The sequence below is a fragment of the Polyergus mexicanus genome, unplaced genomic scaffold (genome assembly GCF_030449975.1).
Source record: "Polyergus mexicanus isolate NDT 795.1 unplaced genomic scaffold, iyPolMexi1.0 SCAF_6, whole genome shotgun sequence".
In the NCBI taxonomy this organism is placed as follows: Eukaryota; Metazoa; Arthropoda; class Insecta; order Hymenoptera; family Formicidae; genus Polyergus; species Polyergus mexicanus.
Window position 1 is genome coordinate 9473660 of NW_027223326.1, and position 20398 is coordinate 9494057.

Here is a 20398-nt window from a genome sequence, read left to right on the forward strand (position 1 = left end):
GCTTTTCGAGTCATGGGATTTAATCATAGCTCCGAATTGTTCTTCTTTCTGCAAAAAACGCACAAAAAAAAACAAGAATTCTTAATAGAGCCCGCAATAAAATTTTAAATATTCGCAAATATATGCGCAATGCTTGCTATATATGTGTGTGTATTATTAATTCTTCCGATGGTTTTTGATAAGATCTGAACAAGGAAACAGCGCTCGCGCTAGATAAGATTCTCATTTCAATATGACGAGTTTGATGAATTAGTCCACTCATATTCCTTTCGTCATTGCGCAAGAGAAACGCGAAAAAACGTTGACGCGAGCATGATTATAATTATTGCATTTTTTAATGTAACTAAAAACGCTGATAATGTGCACATACGTCTGTATATTCAATCACATATGGAATATCAACTATCAACTTAATCACACGAAATAGGATTAATTTCTTTAATAATATATGTTGATAGATAATTATTCTAAAATGATAGAATAATTTCATTTATTTTTATTTTTTATTGTCGCGCGATAGATCCCATGTAAAAAAAAAAAAAAAAAAGAGAGAGAGATTAAAATATTCGCATAGAAATTTTCGACATTACAAGAATTCTTAACGGAATTCTGAAAAAATTTCGACCAGGCTAATAGTAACGTGAATATAATCTGATGTACGCTTTATTGGAGCTGGGTCCATATACAAACAATGACGAGTAGATTAAAAGGAGGCCAGATATGGCGGAAGAACAATGCGATTTATCTCGCTCCTGCAAGTTCAATGCTGATTACTCATCTCGCCGCACATGCGTATCGAACGTTTGTGATGATTATGATTATCATCCTCTCACGACATACTTTCTAAATTGTGGCGGAATCACGGCTGCGTTCATGACCTTCTCGACTCGAAACGTGTTTGAGACGCTTGTATAACCGCATTAAAGCTTTAAACAAAAATGGTGCAATTGATCTGAGATACAAATTTAAATCCCGAAACAGTAAAAATGTCTTTATATTTAATTGTAAATAAAAAATAAAAAACTTCCCGCTCGGATCTTGAAAAGATTATTTCGCGGAAGAATATATATATTCTTTCGTCTTTCGTTTCAATAGCTCTCTCTTTAACGGAGATTATTTTTTATCAAGGAAGAATCGAGACTTCGAATTGGTCAATCGGCATTTAACCTCGGCAACCTATGTCGCATACGTAAATAGGCCTGTGTGTCAATTCTAGTGAAACATGAGTTCGTAAATATTTAATGTAGCCACTCTCTCCCACAGCGATCGTTTCCAGCGAAATCGCTGCTATTAAGATGCTCGTTATCAATAAGAATACAAGATCAGAGGAAGATCATGGAATGTATGTTTAAATTGACTTGCGATTAGAGAAGCACGTATTAGTAGAATCACGTAAATATATATATGCAGTGTACATCCACACATACAATTAATGAATGCATAGACATATTAAGTATCAGCAATGATACGATGATACATATAATAGAATCACGTAACAGAGAATATGAAATTAAAATGCTTGCTCGCGTTTGTAGATAGCCAAACAATATTACGAAACACTATCGCAAAAACCGTATGAAATTCATCAGATCGTGATTTCGAGTCGTGCAAACATTTTTTGAATTTTTCGATACGTATACGCTTAGATAGAATGATTATAATTTATGATAGTAATATCTGATTTACCTAGATGAGATCAGTCATTAGTTCCTGTAAAAAAAAAGCTTTGCTATAATTAAAGAGCTAAACGATACGCGATGACAAAGCCAACGATATAACAATCCCATAGAGTGCTGATTATTATCCATCAATTTATCTTTCGCTCGCGCGTCTTTCATCACGTACAATATGTGTATTCAGTTTTCACACGATTACGACGTCATAATATACCAATGGGTCAGGAATGAAGCGCGTTAGACTATTTAGGCCTTGGTCTACCGATGGGTCAAGGTATAAGGGTGCGAACTCATGCGGAATAACGTAACGCAGAATTAATCACCAATGTAACAAAAACTCCAGAACACTCGCGATTAGTTCTGCTCTTGTTCCGCTGTTCCGCTGTATGGTTTTGCACCCTAATATAACAAAGATCAAAAATCTTTGTACCGTACTGCCCGATGACAATCGTAACAAATTATAGCTAGCAAGTGAACATATTAAATTTAATTGATTAAAAAATAATACTTTTTTATTCAATTAAAATAAATTATGTATGTTTAAATTAATTTGCCGATTTTAATTTATTTAGAGAGAGAGAGAGAGAGAGAGAGAGAGAAGAAAGGGATAAATAATATAAAATGCAATAAAATTCTATTAAAAAAAAAAAAATTCTAAATATATGTTAAATAATTTAAATTTATATATCATTTTTGTATATAATTTGCATAATTTAAAAAGTAAATAATTAATTTCAAGTATAGTGCAAATTTCATCTAGTAAAATCCGTAAATGAGCCTCAAGTTTGTTGGATACAAAGATAAGTATATAAAAAGATTTGTTTCAAAGAATTTCATCAACATTATTTTTAAGAAAAAGAAAGAAAAGAAAGATGATATGAGAAAAATTGTTGACAACTTTAAAGACCCAGCCATTCAAAAGTCAAGTATTTGATTTGTACAAATATATGGAAAAATTGGCAGGTAAGAGCCCCTAGGCACAGGTATCGGTACGCAAACTTATTATTGTTAAATTTTATTAACTAGTGTGCAATAAAGATGTATGTTTCGAACCGTTTTTTAATTCATCCTTCAGCATGGACATAAATATACAAGATGTCTGATAATAATCGCCGCACCTGCAGATAGAGCGGATTAAACCGAGTAGGAAAGTCCTCTATTATTTTGCGATCTTCAAAATAATTAATGAGAAATTAATTAAAAAAAGATCGGTCAATTCGCGTGAGTAATTATCGCGCGATGAAAAAGGGTGGCCCATTGATATGTGGTTGCTATAGATATAGAATATAAAAATCCAACACGCCGCTGGTATACAGCTGGTACAGCCATCGTTTTCTAGAATGCCCCTCCCATCGTTTCGTCGAGCATCTAGCATCATCGCATTACAATGGGATGTCTATTCTCACACTTCTTACTCGCGTGGATTGACCAATCTTTTTAAATTAATTTCTCATTAATTATTGCGAAGATCGCAAAACAATACAAAACTTTTCTTACTCGGTTTAATCCATTATACCTATCCATTAAGGATGGAGCAATTATTATCAGACATCCTATATAAGGTCAAATTAAAATTTTAAAAATTTGACATACACAACATTTGTGTTGTTTGATTTATTATTAATCTTAATACAGAAATGTAAAAGTTTTACGTACTTTCAAAACCAAACGCTATTAAATAACAAAAGAAAAACCTTTTTATTCTTTTAGACACGTAAAAATTTAAATATGTATAGAATAAACTGGCATCTCTGTCAGTGTAGTCCATAAATCTTTTTGCCATAAATCTTAAATCCATAAATCTTATGGCCATAGACGCCATAGACACTTGTCGAGCATACTTTCTTTTCGCTCCCCTTCTATGTACAATGTGTTGTACATTATACACGGAATTTACACGCTATTTAGATGCTTTTAGATAATTTTAAGTTGTCAATATTCTGAAAGAGACGTTTGTATTAATAATATTATTTATCTATCACTCTCCACACACTAGATATTTCACAATTTTTGTCCGCAGTAAGAATTATTCATCTGTAAATTCGAATGATTCACATAGCGTGGATCTTTCTTTCTTTCTTTCTTTCTCTCTCTCTCTCTCTTTCTCTTTCTCTCTCTCTCTCTCATCAGACGAGATATTGATATAAATTTTACTATAACAAGTACATATGATTTTATGTAACATTAATTTCAAATTTTCTCTAAATAAGCGACTTGTTATTCTTAATGAACTTCCAGAGATCTTTGATAATGTATACCTAAAGCGTATGCGTATATTATACGAAATATAAATATATTACATCGACGATTGCGTCTACTATGTCGCTTCTGAAAATTGCTACAACGAGAAAGTGAAAGTTGGTCACTATATCGCATCAATATGATGCATTATGTCGGTTTTGAAAATTGCCACGACGAAAAAGTGAAAGTTGTCCGTGATAACCGATAAACATTGAGAATAATTCGTCGGGTGAATTCTGTAAATGCAGTAAAATATATTATTATTGAAATAAATTATTATCAAAATGATTATAGACACTACAGCATTATTATCGAGAAAAAAAGAAAAATCTTTTCTTCTAAATTATTATATTTACACATCACATTTCGTAAATTTTTTCTAAATCTCTTTCCGCTTTCAAAACACGGTCCAAACATATTATATGAATAGTCCCACACAATGAAAAAATTTATAAAATATTGACGCTGCGTATTACGTATCACATATTAAAACGGTATATAATAAAAAATAAATATAATAAATTGAAAAATATAAATGCACCCATTTTTTTCATAACATTTACGTAATCAGAGAGAAAGCATCCCAGGAATTAACGATAGAATTTTCATCTATTAAATCGTTATAGAATTGTTAAAATTTCTCGGCCAGCCAAATCTTTTAAATCGACGCTCACACATACGATAAAGCTAAAATGTTTTTTGCATATCGTCCATGAAAAGCTCCGGAACCTCGCGGTCGATCGTTCACCTCGAGAATCTCGGTATCCTGGAGGCAAATTCAATCGGGTTCAACAACCTGGAGATCATTCATACGAAGACCGTTAATAACAGGCATTCGGAGAGGTGGCCATGAAGGATAAATTTAAAACGCCGACGCGCGCTTCGCGACAATGTCCATGACCTGCATAAAAACTCTTATCTATCGAGTGATAGTGGATATAAATCGCTACGAAAAATCGATGATAAATTACCAATCGAAATGTGCCGTTTTTCTTCTTTTTTTAATAAGACTGCTTCACAGTATATCGAAAAATCTTTTCAAAATTTTTACATATATTTCAATATATACAGTCTGATAATAATCACCCTACCTGTAATGTACAGGTAGAACGGATTAAATTGAGTTGGAAAGTCCTCTATCGTTTTGCAATCATTGCAATAATTAATGAGAAATTAATTTTTAAAAATCGAATAATTTGGGCGAATATTACCGCGCGATGACAAAGGACGGCACATTGATATGTGATTGGCTGCGTTCTATATGATTGGTTCTTGCCCTTAGTTTCTGCCGGATTTAATAAATGTATAAACCAATTATTAAAGAATTTTACAACAGTTGCAAAGCTGTTTTTTCTGCTGAATGCAGCCATCGCTAGGACATGAGAATCCAGCGTTAGGGCCGTGACATAAAAAAAAAAAAAAAAAAAAAAAACGTAAGGAGTAAGACTTAAAATGTAAGAATTTTATCGATTTTCATCCATTTCACGAAATTCTCAGCGTTGCTTGCGTTTCAATATGGCTGTTTATGTTCTCGACTGTGATTGGTTGAGTCTTACTTTTTATATTTTTTTTTTATGTGCCACGTCCCTTACACGCCGCTCGTGCATGGTCATCGTCCTTTGTAAGCCGTCCCTCCCATCCCCCATTGCTTCGCCGCACGCCTAGTATGCGTTATCCTGAGTAGGATGTCTCTTTTCCACACGCTTCCCACTCACATGGATAGGCCAATCTTTTTTAATTAATTTTTCATTGATTATCGCAAAGATCGCAAAACGATAGAGTACTTTGGTTTAACCCATTACTTGCACATTATGAATGGGACGATAATTATCAGACATCCTGATATAATTAAATAATATAGATAATTTATGTATTATATGATTATATATATCAAGAGATCTCTCTCAAAGTAAATTAACGATCATCTATAGAATATATAAGTACAATATTTCGATATTTGTATGATCATTCTAGACTAGAAATATTCACGATGCCTTGATCTTGTTCGCGAAATATACATGAGACTTAGCTATCTATTTACGTTCTCGCGAGCAAAATATCTTTGCTAAATAAGCGAAATAACTTCGGTCGCGGCCAAGTTTATTCTCGACGGGTAGGGATATGTGAACGTGAGGTCAATTGAGGACACGAATCAAAGACCGGCCATTAAAAATCTGGTTTTTACCGTTAAAGGTTTAAAGAACTTTCTCGATTTAAAATTATTTTTTTACGTTCGATACTGATATACGCTCATATTGCGAGGTATGTGTATTCACATATTCATGTTTCAGAAAATATTACTGTAGATACAAAAAGGAATCTGAAATATTTTAAGGCATCCTTTTGCGTTTCTTCTTAATTTATCTCTTTGTCGAATTATCAAAGAAAGTAGCAATTTCAAAAAAATTTTTGATATCTTTAGTGTTTATTATCGTAAAAGATACCGAGCCAAGATCCTTTTTTTCTTACTTTCTGTAGCATCCGTAATAGAGAAAGCGTTTAAAGAGAAAGAGCAATTCTGAGAAAGTAACACGTATATTCAAGAGATTATTTATATCATCAAATTGCTATGCCATTTACTTTAACGAATACAGCGCAAATTGATATCAGGCTGGCTTAATTGTATTGATTAGTAACAATGAGTTTTCTAAATGCATTAATATCTTCTGTCTTTTGAGTATCAAACGATAGATGTCAAGATTTTTTTTTTTTTTTGTTAATCACCTCCATACACGAATAGAAAGCGTATCGAATTAAATTTGCCTGATATGAAATTTTCAGAAACTTGTTCACTTCTCACTCACCGCCGTTTTCTCCCTGATAATTATTATGTAATCTTTATATATACATGGTGCCATTTTTGTGCAACTAATCGTATACATTACAAGATTAATTTTTAAAAAGAAAGCAAGAACAAGGATTGCAAGAGTTTTTTTTTAGTTTGTCCAGAATCGCTTGTATAATAGAAACACGAAACAGAAAAAAAAATGCAAACCGATTTAATCGATACAGCGTTATATCTCATTAAAATTAAGCTCTTATCATTTTCATCTCAAAAATATTCAAAGCTATATCATTATTCTCTTATTATTTTTAATGAATATTTATCACAAATATCGATTGTTTTGCGTTAATTCAGACAATAATGTTTTATTATTAACGTTGTTTTCGCGATGTTACTTCGTTTGTCAAGCCCGTCGTATCTGACTATATGAGATCGAATTGATACGACGGGCGAGACGTGGCGAATGTTTGCCAGAGTAAACAACGGAAGGTATAATGACATTAAAATTTATAACGGGTCACGGATTACAGCTGTGCCAACGATATCTAACCAGTCATCGACGTATTTATCGATGAACGCATTGCACTTGTCTACAGTGAATTATTACTTTGGGCATTTAAGGGGCCAATGAAATGTGCGGTATGAAAAACAGCCACGTGGTCGTGGACTACGACCCCGTCAAACAGTTCACAATGGATTATGGATCTTGAATGATAAAAACGGCTATAACGCTGTCTAACATAAACATCAACACGCGAAATATTTAATACATCTATTTTGACAAATGGCACCGAAATTTCTGTCGTTCATTATTCGATTATTCTTACATATTTCGTTATTGTTTAACTGTTAATAAAAATAATGTTGCCGTTACTGTCTCATCGAGTAAAAATGAATGATTAAATTCAATAATAATTACCCAAACTGATGATTCTGCCGCAAATTTTGAGATTCTTTGCTCGTATCGATAAATAAATTAGTTGCAATGCATTTGAAAATTTGCATAATATAAACAAATCCATTATACTCACTTATTTTTATTCAAAGTTTAATTTTTCATTGTGAAAACGAGAAATAATAGTAAATAAATTAAAAATAAAATGTATGTATTATTAAAGTTTTCAAAGAGAAACGCTTCATAAGAATAGGAACATTGTTTTCTTCACTGTATTATTTCAAAAATAAATAAAATATCAGAGAACTTTTTATTTCAAAGAAGATTTTAAACAAACATCTGCGATATTTTCACGATATTTAATATCGAAAAAAAATGAAACAATCAATTTTAATCTCGAATTTATCTGGTTTTTGAACTTTTAATCATATTAACAGGATAATACAAGAGTTGTCATAAAGAAACCGAATTTTAAAAGCTATGATAAATTTTTAAGCCCATCTGCGTTGCGGCTGTATATAATGGGATTCTTTAGCAACTTTCTCATACCGCGAGCATGATGCTATCGTTCTTAATTTACGTTTTATAGTGATTTGAATGACGTTCAGCGTTTGAGCGCTTTCTTTAAAGTTCGATTTCTTTATGGACTGCCCGTATATATTTATAAAAGTCGGAGACGATTGAAAAAACAAATAAAAGAAACGAAATGATATCCGTTCATCTGAATCCTATCGTAACATTTTTCGACTCTTTTTCTATAACAATTTTTTTTTTTTTTTTTTTTTTTTTTTTTTTTAAGCCAAAGATATAAAGAGAAATACAACTACTCGATTGGACACCTTAAAAGCTTGAATATTGTTAAGTATCATTTTTTTATATGCATTGAAAGATTGCAAGTGTAGACACGCAAATATATCGCTGGAGATGGGGAGAGGGCGAAGGTATTCGAATAAAAACACATGAGAGAAACTGGAGATAATCCGATTGTATATTTATAACAGTTTCATTGTTATATGACAATCCTCTCTTAATCCTAGAAGAAAGAAAGGGAGGGGGCATCCGTTGAACTCTTTTCCTACCATTATTTCGCTTTAAAAATTCTTTTGTTATCTTTCCAGAGTTTCAAGATTTTAAACTGAGTGAATTGACAGAAAAAATAAACATTGAAATTTATACGTATTCTTAAACATTCTTTCGCGCAAAGTTAAAGAGTTCAACAAACCTCTCTTGTTATTCTCTTGCAAAAAGTATCTAATTTCCATAATTAAGCATAGTACTGAAATACATTAAGTTCATCGATAAAATCATAACGCGCGCGTTGCGTTATAAGCGATAAAATGTGATTATGCATCACATGCAGAATACATATTGACAATGAGATGAGAAAATAACTCGTGCCGAAAGAGCGAAAGCAAATGAATGAAAGCATTAGTTTCTTGTTCTTTTTGCCTTTCTTGATTATGTTGTTAACACCGAATTTTTTGAACGGCTGAATGAGCGACGATGAGTAAAATCTAATCAATTGACTCGGTGTTATATATGTATTTCTCTTTCCGTTGTTAATTTTTAAAACTTTATTCAAAATAGAGATACGCAAGTTTTTCCACGATCGGTTATTATTTCGTTGCCTAAAAAAAATTGTTTAAACAGTTTGACGTAATTTTACTCATCATAATCGGAATAATCGCGTGTGTAATGTTACTTATAATTAAAACTTAGAAGATATATATGTATATACATCGATATATGCAAAGGTAGAAAAATATATTTTACAATACTATCTCGTTACAAAATCCACGTTAAATTTCTATATTACGTAATTTATTGTAGATATTTACGGTTGAATATTCGATCGTGATATAAAACTCCGCTGTTGCATAATTATTAAATGAGAAGAGATTAATTGTAACAACAATGGAACACGCGATGTCAATAGAAGCGCGGATAGTCAGTCTCATGAGATCATTATTAATACATATATCCGTATGTATATCGCACATTACGTGATTCGCCGTGTATCCTTGTCAAAAATTGATAAAAACATGAACGCGACACAAATCCCGTTATATCAGAGACGTGGCGATATATGTAACGGTACGTGGCTCACGAAATTATTTAATATACTACAATTTGGTAGCACGTATATAAAGCGAAAACCTTTACCCCCGCTGATAACACATGGGATATCAACTTTGGCTATAATTCACGTGTCCTTTCATTCGCGCCGATGTATTTATTTTTACAAAAATACAATTCCGTAGATTTTTAAACTCGATGTAATATTCGTCGTTGATCGCGTGAGAAATGTCGTTTCTAAAGATGATCTCCTAGATTTTTAATGATGCGATTAAACGCGCGACGAGATAAGATAGAGAGATATATTTTTTTATCTATTAGATTTCAGTCAAATTAAATTCGCGCGTGTTTTGATTTCGTATGTCGTATTCGTATAACCAGTGTCACGCCACGTGTCCTCGTCCAAGAAATCTTCACAGTGTCGTTCCGAGCGAAATTTACATGCGTATCGTATGCGTCGGTGGAAGCCAACAAGAGACACTTACCATTATCAATGACGCCGCGCGACCTTCTCGCGGGGAAAAAAAAGATATCGAATGAAATATGTATGATGGGATTTGCATGATGGGATGGATACGATAATGAATAATAAACGCTGATACATATCCATATAAATACATATATAGATTTTTGCATACAAAATCGATTTTTACAGATACAAAATTGTGATCCATGAAATGATAATACGATTTGTACAATGTATAAAACAGTAACAATTGATGCATATACAATGTAAAACACATACAACGCATAAATAAAAACGTGCACACCAGAGAGAAGAGATTCAGTAATGTTGCGATAATAGTGGAACATAATTATTTGTTTGAATGTAAAAAGTTTTCGATCAATTTTCAATCATCGTTGGAAAGTAAAATTAACAGATAAAAATAAAGTTTTGAAAGAATAGAAATCAGTAGATAAGAAGAGAGAATACATTCGAAGTATAGTAGAGAAGTAATGTAGAGTATAAGAGTAGAGTATAAAGAAAAGAGAGAAATATAGAAATATGTAACATAATAGAGATTTTTGGAGACCTTTAAAATTTTTAAAAAGCGTTCGACTGCTGGATTTACTCATCATCATCTCTATGATGTTTGTCGAAAGTGTGCGCGTTATATGCATGTGCACGCGTTAAAACGAACGCAAGGAACACAATATCCGTATCACAGATTTCACTGGAAAACACACGGGGCATTACAAAATTAATTATAAAAGTATAGCACGTTTCCATGCTCTTTATCTTACAAGAATGTCCATAATATGCGTCATTTTCGTCATTTTTTAATTCGAAAGTCAAGACAGATACGATCTCATAAAGATTCTTCTTCTTTACGTGAATTTTTCCATTGCCGATGTGACATCGTAATGCACCTTTCGCAACACTAAATCCACAACGACCCGGGCATCCTCGATGGAGTCATGCGTATTCTCTTGTATGTTCCACCTGAGCACCTTCCGTGCCAAGGTCTTCAATCCCATACAATATGGAAATCCATAATCGTGCGGAAACATCATGGTAGTATCAACGACATTTTCGTGGAACAAGTGCAACATTCTGAAATCGCTCGCCAGATTATGACCGAGAAGAATCGTCTCGGCGTGGATGAAGGTTATCAGCTCTTCCTGGACTTGCTCGAGGGTCATGGTGACGTTCAACATTTGCTCTTCCGTAATGCCGCTGAATCTAGTGTTGTAATCGATGATTTTAGTTTTTGGCTTGACTAACGTGTCGTATACTAAATTGCCAAACAGATCTATAACGGTGACTTTGGTGAGCTCAAGACCGTATATCGTATAGCACATCTCGCAATCTATCGCATAGATGCCATAGTTATTATCACGCATCCGTTGGTTGGATGGCAAGGTACGCACGTAACCCGTGAATGGTCCATTCTGTCCGGGCATCAAGCCGTTCCACACGTGTACTCCTGTCTCACAGCCGGGCGAAAATTCTGAATTTTTACAGCACGTCCAATATTTGCAATTTACCTCGCCGTTAATCCTTCTGTCGAACAATTTGCCCCAATGATAGACGCAACGTTGCATAGACACGTACTTGCCGGAGTAATCAATGTAGAACGACTTGTGGCATCTGACGCACTCCCTCTTCCTCCGATGCGACAACACATCGCATTTTTTCTTACTATCTGATTTCTTTTCACCGCCGATGCGCTTATCGGATGAACTCTCTTGCTCCTGTTCGGAAGCGCTGTCGGTCGAGCTACTACTGCAATTACCGCTATCTGAATCTTTCTTGTCATTTTTCTCTTCTGCAGTATTAGCGATAAAATTGCGAGTAAAATTCGGGCTGCTCGGATATGTTATATTTTTTATCATCGCGCAACCTGGAAAGTCGGGCGACTCTACAGGGTAACCTCGTTCAGTCAAATCGCTCGACGTCAATTTATAAATCTCGATCGCTTGCCATAGAGAGCTGTCATTTAGGGGTATATTCTGCCGTTCGCTCTTATAATCGTCGTAATATAAATTGCTGACATAAACAGCTTGCTCGTGCTGCTGTTGCATCTCCCGATTCACATCTATATCCGTATTTTCAACAGAAAAATACGTCGGTGGCCAAAGTTTTCCTCCGCTATTGTTGCGTCTATACGCATTATCAATCGTGACTTGTCCTCGCATTTCGGGGTTCCTTTCTTGATTCCCGTGCTGATATCGATTGTAGTATATTCTCGATGGAGACATCACATTCGAGTGCGGCGAGGGTAGTATCGATGTCACGTTTGTCTCTGTCTGCGATCTAGGCCTATAGTGGCTCTGCACATGTTCTCCTGGTTGCAAGCTCCAATCTTTATATCACATGGAAAAACAAATGTAGTAAGTTTATTGTATCGGAGCTATCTTTTTATTGTTAAAGATGTCCACACATCACACGCGCATGCAAATTTGACCCTCTTCCTTCCCTTCTTTCTTTCTTTCTTTCTTTTATTATTAATATTTTATTTAACTAATAAAAAGAATTATATTTTTTTTAATATTCGGCATATGTAACTGTATAGAAAGATATAAGTGAATTTTTCACATACATTCATAGTCTAATATGAAAGGAACGTGTTCTCGCGAAATTGGTTTCGAGATATCAAAATCGATAAGCTTCATCTATATTTTTAATTCTTTCGAGAGGAAATAGGGGAGAAAAAAAACCGCGAAGAAATTTATTCACGCATCGATATTTTCACGAAAATTTGCGTGATGCACACTGTCGTATTTTTATCGTCGTTAAAATTAAGACGAAGAAGAAGAAGAAGATGCTTTCGTTACGTGCGAAGATGGAATTCCGGAATCAAGTAAATAGTATCACGCAGATGGCTGCATTCTTGACCTAAAAACAATTTTTTTCTTCGGTTTGTAGTAACGTTTGTACATACCGATTTATACGATAAGCATTGGCACGATTTGACTTATCGTCAAGTGCATGTAGCAAAAGATATCGATACACAATTATTCGAGAAACAAACAATCACGATAAAAACCTATTGATATATTCCTTAAACTGTTTAAAATCTCTTTCCTTTTAGTCAATAACGATAAATAAACGAAAACGAAATATGAGGAAAAGATAACACGATATGAATAGAAGATATGAAATGAAAGGGAAAAATAAATATAAATTTCTTATTTCATTTGTGTGTGTGTGTGTGTGTGTGTGTGTGTTCAAAAGCGACGATTCAAAGACGAGAACAAATTTAAAAAGGATGTTGATAGATGTTAAACGAAAGAACTAGCTATTTATCTTACAGAGATACTCAGTTAAGATAAATATTTTAGCTGATTTTTTTTATTGAATAATTAATCAACATAACATTTTACGGCGTGAAAGTAACATAAAACAAGGATATATTATCTATTTTCAGTCACGTATAACAGATAGAGAAAAGGCAAAGGCACCTACGTGACATGTCCCAGCAACACTTCATCCATCTCTCACTAAACGTGTTACGCAGCAATAATGTTCGTGATTTCGTATCACTCGATTCGTAAGAGCAGAGGCTCGTATCGACGCAAATCATGGAGGCGGGAGAACATCCAAAAGACTATTGCTTTCGCGACGTAAATTATTCGCGAATAATTTCGGCAAAATGGTATTTCGCGGACGAGCGTTGTTTTCATCCGCGCTTGCGTTATCTTGTGCAAATGTTTGTATGACGTGCCGCGATATTTCCGCCCGAACGGGATCGCCACCGGGGATTCGGCATTTGCGGAACATACCGATTCGTCGGTTTCCGTGCGGAAAAGGATGACAATTCGCGTGATTCGCGAGATTTGAGAAACCGGAGGAAACGTCATTTTTTTTTTTTTTTTTTAACTATTCGCTCGAATGATGACAGCTGCGTTTACTTATATTTCGATATCTAAAGCATACATTTCCATCAATCGATTTCGAATTAATTATTTTCTGGCTGTGAATATAATTTTAAATTCGTTTGACTCTTTCTATCTACATTATAATCTCAGAACAATATAATTTTATTTCAGAAAGTATTTCTTTACAAAAAAAAAAAGGAAAAGATAAATCAAAATAAAACAGATAGGTTGATACAACAAAAGCCAAGCTTAGAAGATTGTGGCGCAAATAAATCTTCCCTAAATATAAAATAAATAGAATACACTATTGTATCTGTATATTTCTAAGAGCTTTTATTTGCTGAAGATAGTTCGAAATTAAATATATTATATATATATATATATATATATATATATATATATATATATATATATATATATAATTATACACACATATATAAAATATTTCTTAATATTCCGAAATATACAACTTTTTCCCATACATATTTTCACATCAGATTGTACCTGACCTACCATATAAAACGATTGTTTCAAATCAATTAATTTATTTATACGATATAATTCATTATTACGATGCCATTGCACTATCACTTTCATTTGAAGAACGATGAGATAAGTAAAGAGATGAGCAACATTCTTATGTATATATATTCGAGTTATATAATTCTTTCTAATTTCGCAAAATCACAGATTAACTCTTATATTATTCACAGAAATAAATAAACTTTCAAATAAAATTTTCGATTTATTTGTATGCTTATCAAAAAATTCAATTTAGAAATATTTACAAAGCTCGAAAAGGTAAAAAATGTTAAAGTGTTAACCAAACGCTACGCATTACGCTTCATAAATCGTATTTCTTTTGTGACTTAATGGCTTTTATGGCTCACCCACGACTTTCATTTATGATTCACTTCTTAATTATATTTTCCCTGAAGTATTAATGGAAAATTTATGACATAGTAGTGTTTTTCTTTATTTAATGGTAATTGATAAGGTTTGGTTCATTTTCTTTGTATTAATTAGGATATTCATATTATATTTTTATTTAGCGGCATGGTATCTAACTCGAAAGAACATAATTAACTCTGTATAAAATAAATCTAGACTTTTTATATCCCCAATTTGCAACAACCAATTTTTTTTCATAGATGAAATATATATTTTTAAATTCTTAAAAGACATTGGGATGACTGATATTTATTGATAGTAGTTTGAAAAAAATTGGAAAAACTCTCTTTAGAATTTTTTACCAAGAAAATGATTTTTTTTTATGCATATCCATTGTATAACACTTGGTTGATATCGGATATATATCGAAAATGTAAACTATGAAAATAATATGCCATTATAAAAAAAAAAAAAAAAAAAAAAAAAATCCGCTAACAAAAGAAAGAAGGAAAGGTAGAGGCGATACTATGCCGCTATAGTTATCTATAACATGGGCACATGCACATAAAAAAAAAACTTGCTACCTAAGTAATTCATCAATAAGTGACAAATTTTAGGCAGCTTATTACATTTTCGCGTCGTGTGGATCATTAAATTAACAAATCAATTTGGATTAAAAATAGAACAAGACTTTTCGCTGCTATAGCATAACTTTCATGGTGGTGTCTGTTCGTAATTAAAAATTTCGATTTTTAAAATATCGATTTTTTTTCGAAGTAATTTTGCAAATTATTTGCATTTCAATATTTATATAATAAATGTCGTCAATATTTGTATATTATCCTCAGAATGAGAACTACACCACCGGTTATAGTTAAGCTAAGAACAGTGACGCCAGTTTGGAGACGCTGCCCTCTACACGTTATGGCAGCGAGTAGCGTGTCTATCTGGCATCACTGAAAATGCGGCTTTCATTTTTCTACGTTGTTTAACTACATACCGTCGGCACAGCTTGCAAGATATCTGCCATTGTTGGAAAAATTCATGTTACTGATGGTCCCGGTATGCCCCCGAAGCATAGTAGTTAACCAGGAATGAGTAGGAAATAGCAATACTTGTTTATTGCGCTTCTTGTTTAACGAGATGCGTCGGCCGTTACGAAATGAATGAGAGTAACATGGCGGTTCTTGAGGTATTGGTATGAATCTCAAAGGTGGTGCTGTGGGACTCCAAGAGGGATTGCACTCCAGATCTGAGCAAACACAAATTCATCAAAAGATTAATATTCTGAACAAGAACGAGTATAATTTCGACAAACATCTAACATTTCTATGATAAAACTTTCAACACTTTTGTAACAAAGGAGAAGAACGCTGACAATGAGTATAACTTTCTCACGGCTATGATTGAAAATATGTGAGCTATTTTACGTACCATGTAGTAAAACGAAACGCATATTTCCCAAATATCTTAATCAATCTTCCAAAAGATTTCGATCGCAACAAAATGTTCTAGAGCTGATTGAAAATTGAACGTAACCTAACCGTTTGATGCAACGATTTTTTACGATAACCTCACTGTTCTCTGTTTCGATTTATACTATTTCCCTTTACAGTCTCTTACTATCCCTTCTTTTTTATAATTTTCTAAAACTATTAGTAACGAACCAATCATACAATGAAACGATTGTATAACGAACCAATCATATACAAGGCATCTCCCCCCCCCCCTCCCGTTCTGCCTTGCCCTTTCCATTTCTCCCTTGTAACTCGGAAAATGCACTAAAGCAAAAATAGTAATGGTGGTGGTAAGGATAAGGGAAGGAGGGTACTACACGAGAATTTTCGAGAAAGTTCGTTGATGGTGATTTCACCTTTATACTGGAAAATATGCGTTTTGGAAGCATATAATTTTAAAAAATTTTTAATTGTTTTTATCATCAGAACTCTCCCGAAAGGCAATGTACATGCCTAGAATTGTATGAGAACTGTTTTAGAATAAGCAGAATTATATTAGAACTATATCAGAACTGCTTTAGAATTCTCGAAAACGGAATTCTCGAAAACGGAATTCTCGAAAACGAAATTCTCGAAAACGGAATTCTCGAAAATCGACTGGCGATCTCGCTTCGAGATCCGTAAAGACGCCTCTTCGCCCTTCGCCTCTTTCGGGCGAAATAAATTATTTAAAAAATATCTAATGTAAAATTAATGCTCCTAAAATATGCTATTCTTTATATTAAATGCGCAAACATACATAGGCAGTCCGATAAAATAAATAAGGTATAGGTGTTGATTATACGTAATATATGATGCAACTTTGAGCTTATAACTTTGAACTTATAAGCATGTTCTCCTTGAAGTTATAGGCATGCCTGCCATCGCTATTTTAGATATGTCTCATTCGTTTTCTCAGAGTAAAGAATAATAGCAGTAAGCATTTGGTTTTAAGCGAACGGATGGAAGTGACTATATATAAAAATGACGAAGATACTGAAAGTACACCTCAAAGGCCTGGCAATGCACCATGATCTTACAATTAACACTTATTAATAATATTTTTTTACTTTAATATTGGCTCTTCCTCTCACTTATTTAGAATCGGTAATCGTGCGCAAAATAAGTGCAAATTGAAACAAGTAAGACAACGAGTGGCTCTATACACGGCCCTGAAAAACGTTGAAAAAAATCGAACGCTCAAGATGGCTACGATAACGTATTACCGAAAGTCTACCCCCACTACCGATATGCTCACTCCTGTTATTCTTTATTCTGAGTTTCATAAATCTTTCATTCCCCTCATCCTTTATGTTTTCCGCAGCGTTGCGCTCTGTCCAGATATTTCTTACATCCATATATAATATTTACAAAGAATACAAGATACACAAGTTTTCTATATATGCGTAACTTTAGTCACGTATGTATTGTTATACATGTATTGTTTCGCATGTATTGTACATAAAGGGGAGAAGTAGTAGCCGTGCGAACGTTATTATTTTCTATATATCGGAATTTGGCAAACGAACGAAATGCCCAGTGAAAATTGAAAATTATTCCAAATTCGAGATACACGTAGTTATCGGATTTTTGCATGAATCAGAGAGAAAGTCACATTAGTATTCACTAATATTAATGAATATTAGCAGATTAGTGAATATTTATGGCCAGTCTTAAGCTGAACTAAATGACTGAATAGCATACTTTATTTAATCTTTAAATTTTTCGCTACACACGCATACTTTTTTCGGTTTGAAACATTCCGGCCATAAATATTCATTAATCTAACGATGAATTTCACTCTGACTCACTTTCTGCTTGCAAAAATCTGATAACTGCGCGCATCTGAAACTTGGAATAATTTTCAATCAGACCATTTGTTTGTCAAATTTCGTGAGTTAAAGATAATTAAACTTGCACGGTTACTATTCCTCTCCTTCCTCGCCATGTAACAATATATACCCATAACTTCAAGATTGCGCGCATAGATTACGTATAATCAACGCTCGTACCTTTATTTTATTAAACTGCCTATGTATGTTTGCGTATTTAATATAAAGAATACCATATTAGGAGCACGATTAATTTTTCGATAGCATTATGCGATTATGCAAATTTTTCCAGGTACTACCTTTCCATCCTAACTTTTGAAAACATTTTAATCGTAATACAAGATAATTTTTGGTGATTCTGATAATTTTGCACAATATGTATGACAGCCGTGGAAAAAAAAATCAAGTAAATGGTGTATAATTACACGCTCATAAAATATAACCGAGGTCGATTACACAAGGAGAATTCTCGCCAATATATATATATACAGGGTAGCCCCGAACGTTCCAGCCAGACTTTGAGATCTTCTAGGAAATTTAATTCTGAACAAAAAATTTGCTATAAACATGGGTCAAAAAATGCTTCCTTAAGAAGTTATCACTCAAAAACGCCTGATGCAAAGGAAGAGCAAAAGGTGAAAAGAAAATGAAATAAAAAGAAAATGAAACGATAAATTTCTTGAAAAAACGATAAAAATAAATAATAAAAATCTTTTTCTTTTATGAAAATAAAATTAATTTTTTTAAACTAAATTAGCACGTAATAGTAGAAAATGAATAAAGACGTGAAAAAACTAATTGTTCTCAAAATGTTCCCCCCTAGCTCCAATACACTTTCGGCATCGAGTAATGACCGATCTAATCGCTTTACGGATTTCCTTCTGATTCAACTTTAATCGATCTAACAAAAGCACTTTTTGTACGTTTAAAACTGGTTATATCAAAATCTATGGAACGTACAACAATCATTTTGATCTCAATTGAAAGATAATTTAATTTTCTATAACTTTCGTTTCGGTATTTTTGTTAAAAGACGCACGTTTTCCATGATATTTGGAAAAATGTGTAAAATCACGATTTCAGAGGTTTTTAAGCGATAACTTCTTAAGAAAGCATTTTTCGACCCATGTTTATAGCAAATTTTTTCTTCAGAATTAAATTTCCTATAAGATTTCAAAGTCTGGCTGGAACGTTCGGGGTCACCCTGTATATATATATATATATATATATATATATATATATATATATATATATATATATAGAGAGAGAGAGAGAGAGAGAGAGAGAGAAAGGTCGCATTTCAAAACTCTAATAAAGCGAAGACGCGCACTTGCGTATTCCACCTACGTGAATAGGTGACCTTCTTCATTAACCTAACGGCCCTCAGCGTTTCACTCGCCACTATCATTAAATACACGTGTACATACGTACATGAAACATTAGCGTATAAATACGCAGTTTATATTTATGCCACCGCATGAACCAGAAGACTCCTTCTCCCCCCTTCCTCCTTTCCATCTTGGCGTACGTTTTCATCATCCATCGAATTTGTCCAGATCGAGTGACTAAAATTTTTGCCCGTAATAGTAAAGATTTTGACTTAATAATATTTCTAAAACTTTTGATTTACCAGCCATAAAAAATGATATTACGTTCTTTCAAATTCTGATAAAAAATTTCGGAAAGTATTTTTGCACTAAATTTATTTTATCAACAGATTTCTGTTAGTACCAGAGAAAAAGAGCTTTATAAGGGTTTCTAAGAAAAAAAAATCTTTTATTTTATGTGAAACCTGCTGTCAGTATTACAACATGTGAAATCCATGAAATTGATGCAAACTTTCAAACATATGGAATCCACCTGATCGTCGATACACCTTGTATAGTTTTGCAGCATTATTCTCCAAAAGTGTTCGTGTTCTTTTAAATAAAACCGTGTTCCGTGAAACAAAAACGTTTCGGAACTATTGTGAAATTTTTGTTACTTTATACTCACAAAAAGGAACAATAAAAATTCCATATAAAATATGAATATTTTGACATCAGATAAAATTCCGCGATAAAACGGAACCACCGTTTTTCATACACACGGGAAGTGATATTACAATTTTGTAATTGCAATATAACTATTAAGGAGAACCTTATTCTCAGGATCCCTTAATTTGATAGATGCATTTCATAGAC

At 33.2% G+C, this 20398-nt stretch overlaps 1 protein-coding gene across 2 annotated transcripts in view; it reads right to left on the reverse strand.

The window, feature by feature from the left end:
• The window catches only part of LOC138934356 (transducin beta-like protein 2), a 35981-nt gene that overhangs the window by 9635 nt on the left and 5948 nt on the right, over window positions 1–20398 (reverse strand). Inside the window, exons 2-3 of one of the 2 annotated variants that reach the window (XM_070297993.1) lie at window positions 15888–16139; window positions 8568–12480 (exon numbers count right to left, since the gene is read on the reverse strand). In XM_070297993.1, the coding sequence (XP_070154094.1) occupies window positions 11003–12480; window positions 15888–16139 (1730 nt within the window). In that variant the 3' untranslated portion in view covers window positions 8568–11002. Of the gene's footprint in view, window positions 1–8567; window positions 12481–15887; window positions 16140–20398 lie in introns of those variants that run through there. The other variant, XM_070297994.1, reaches the window with a different exon arrangement.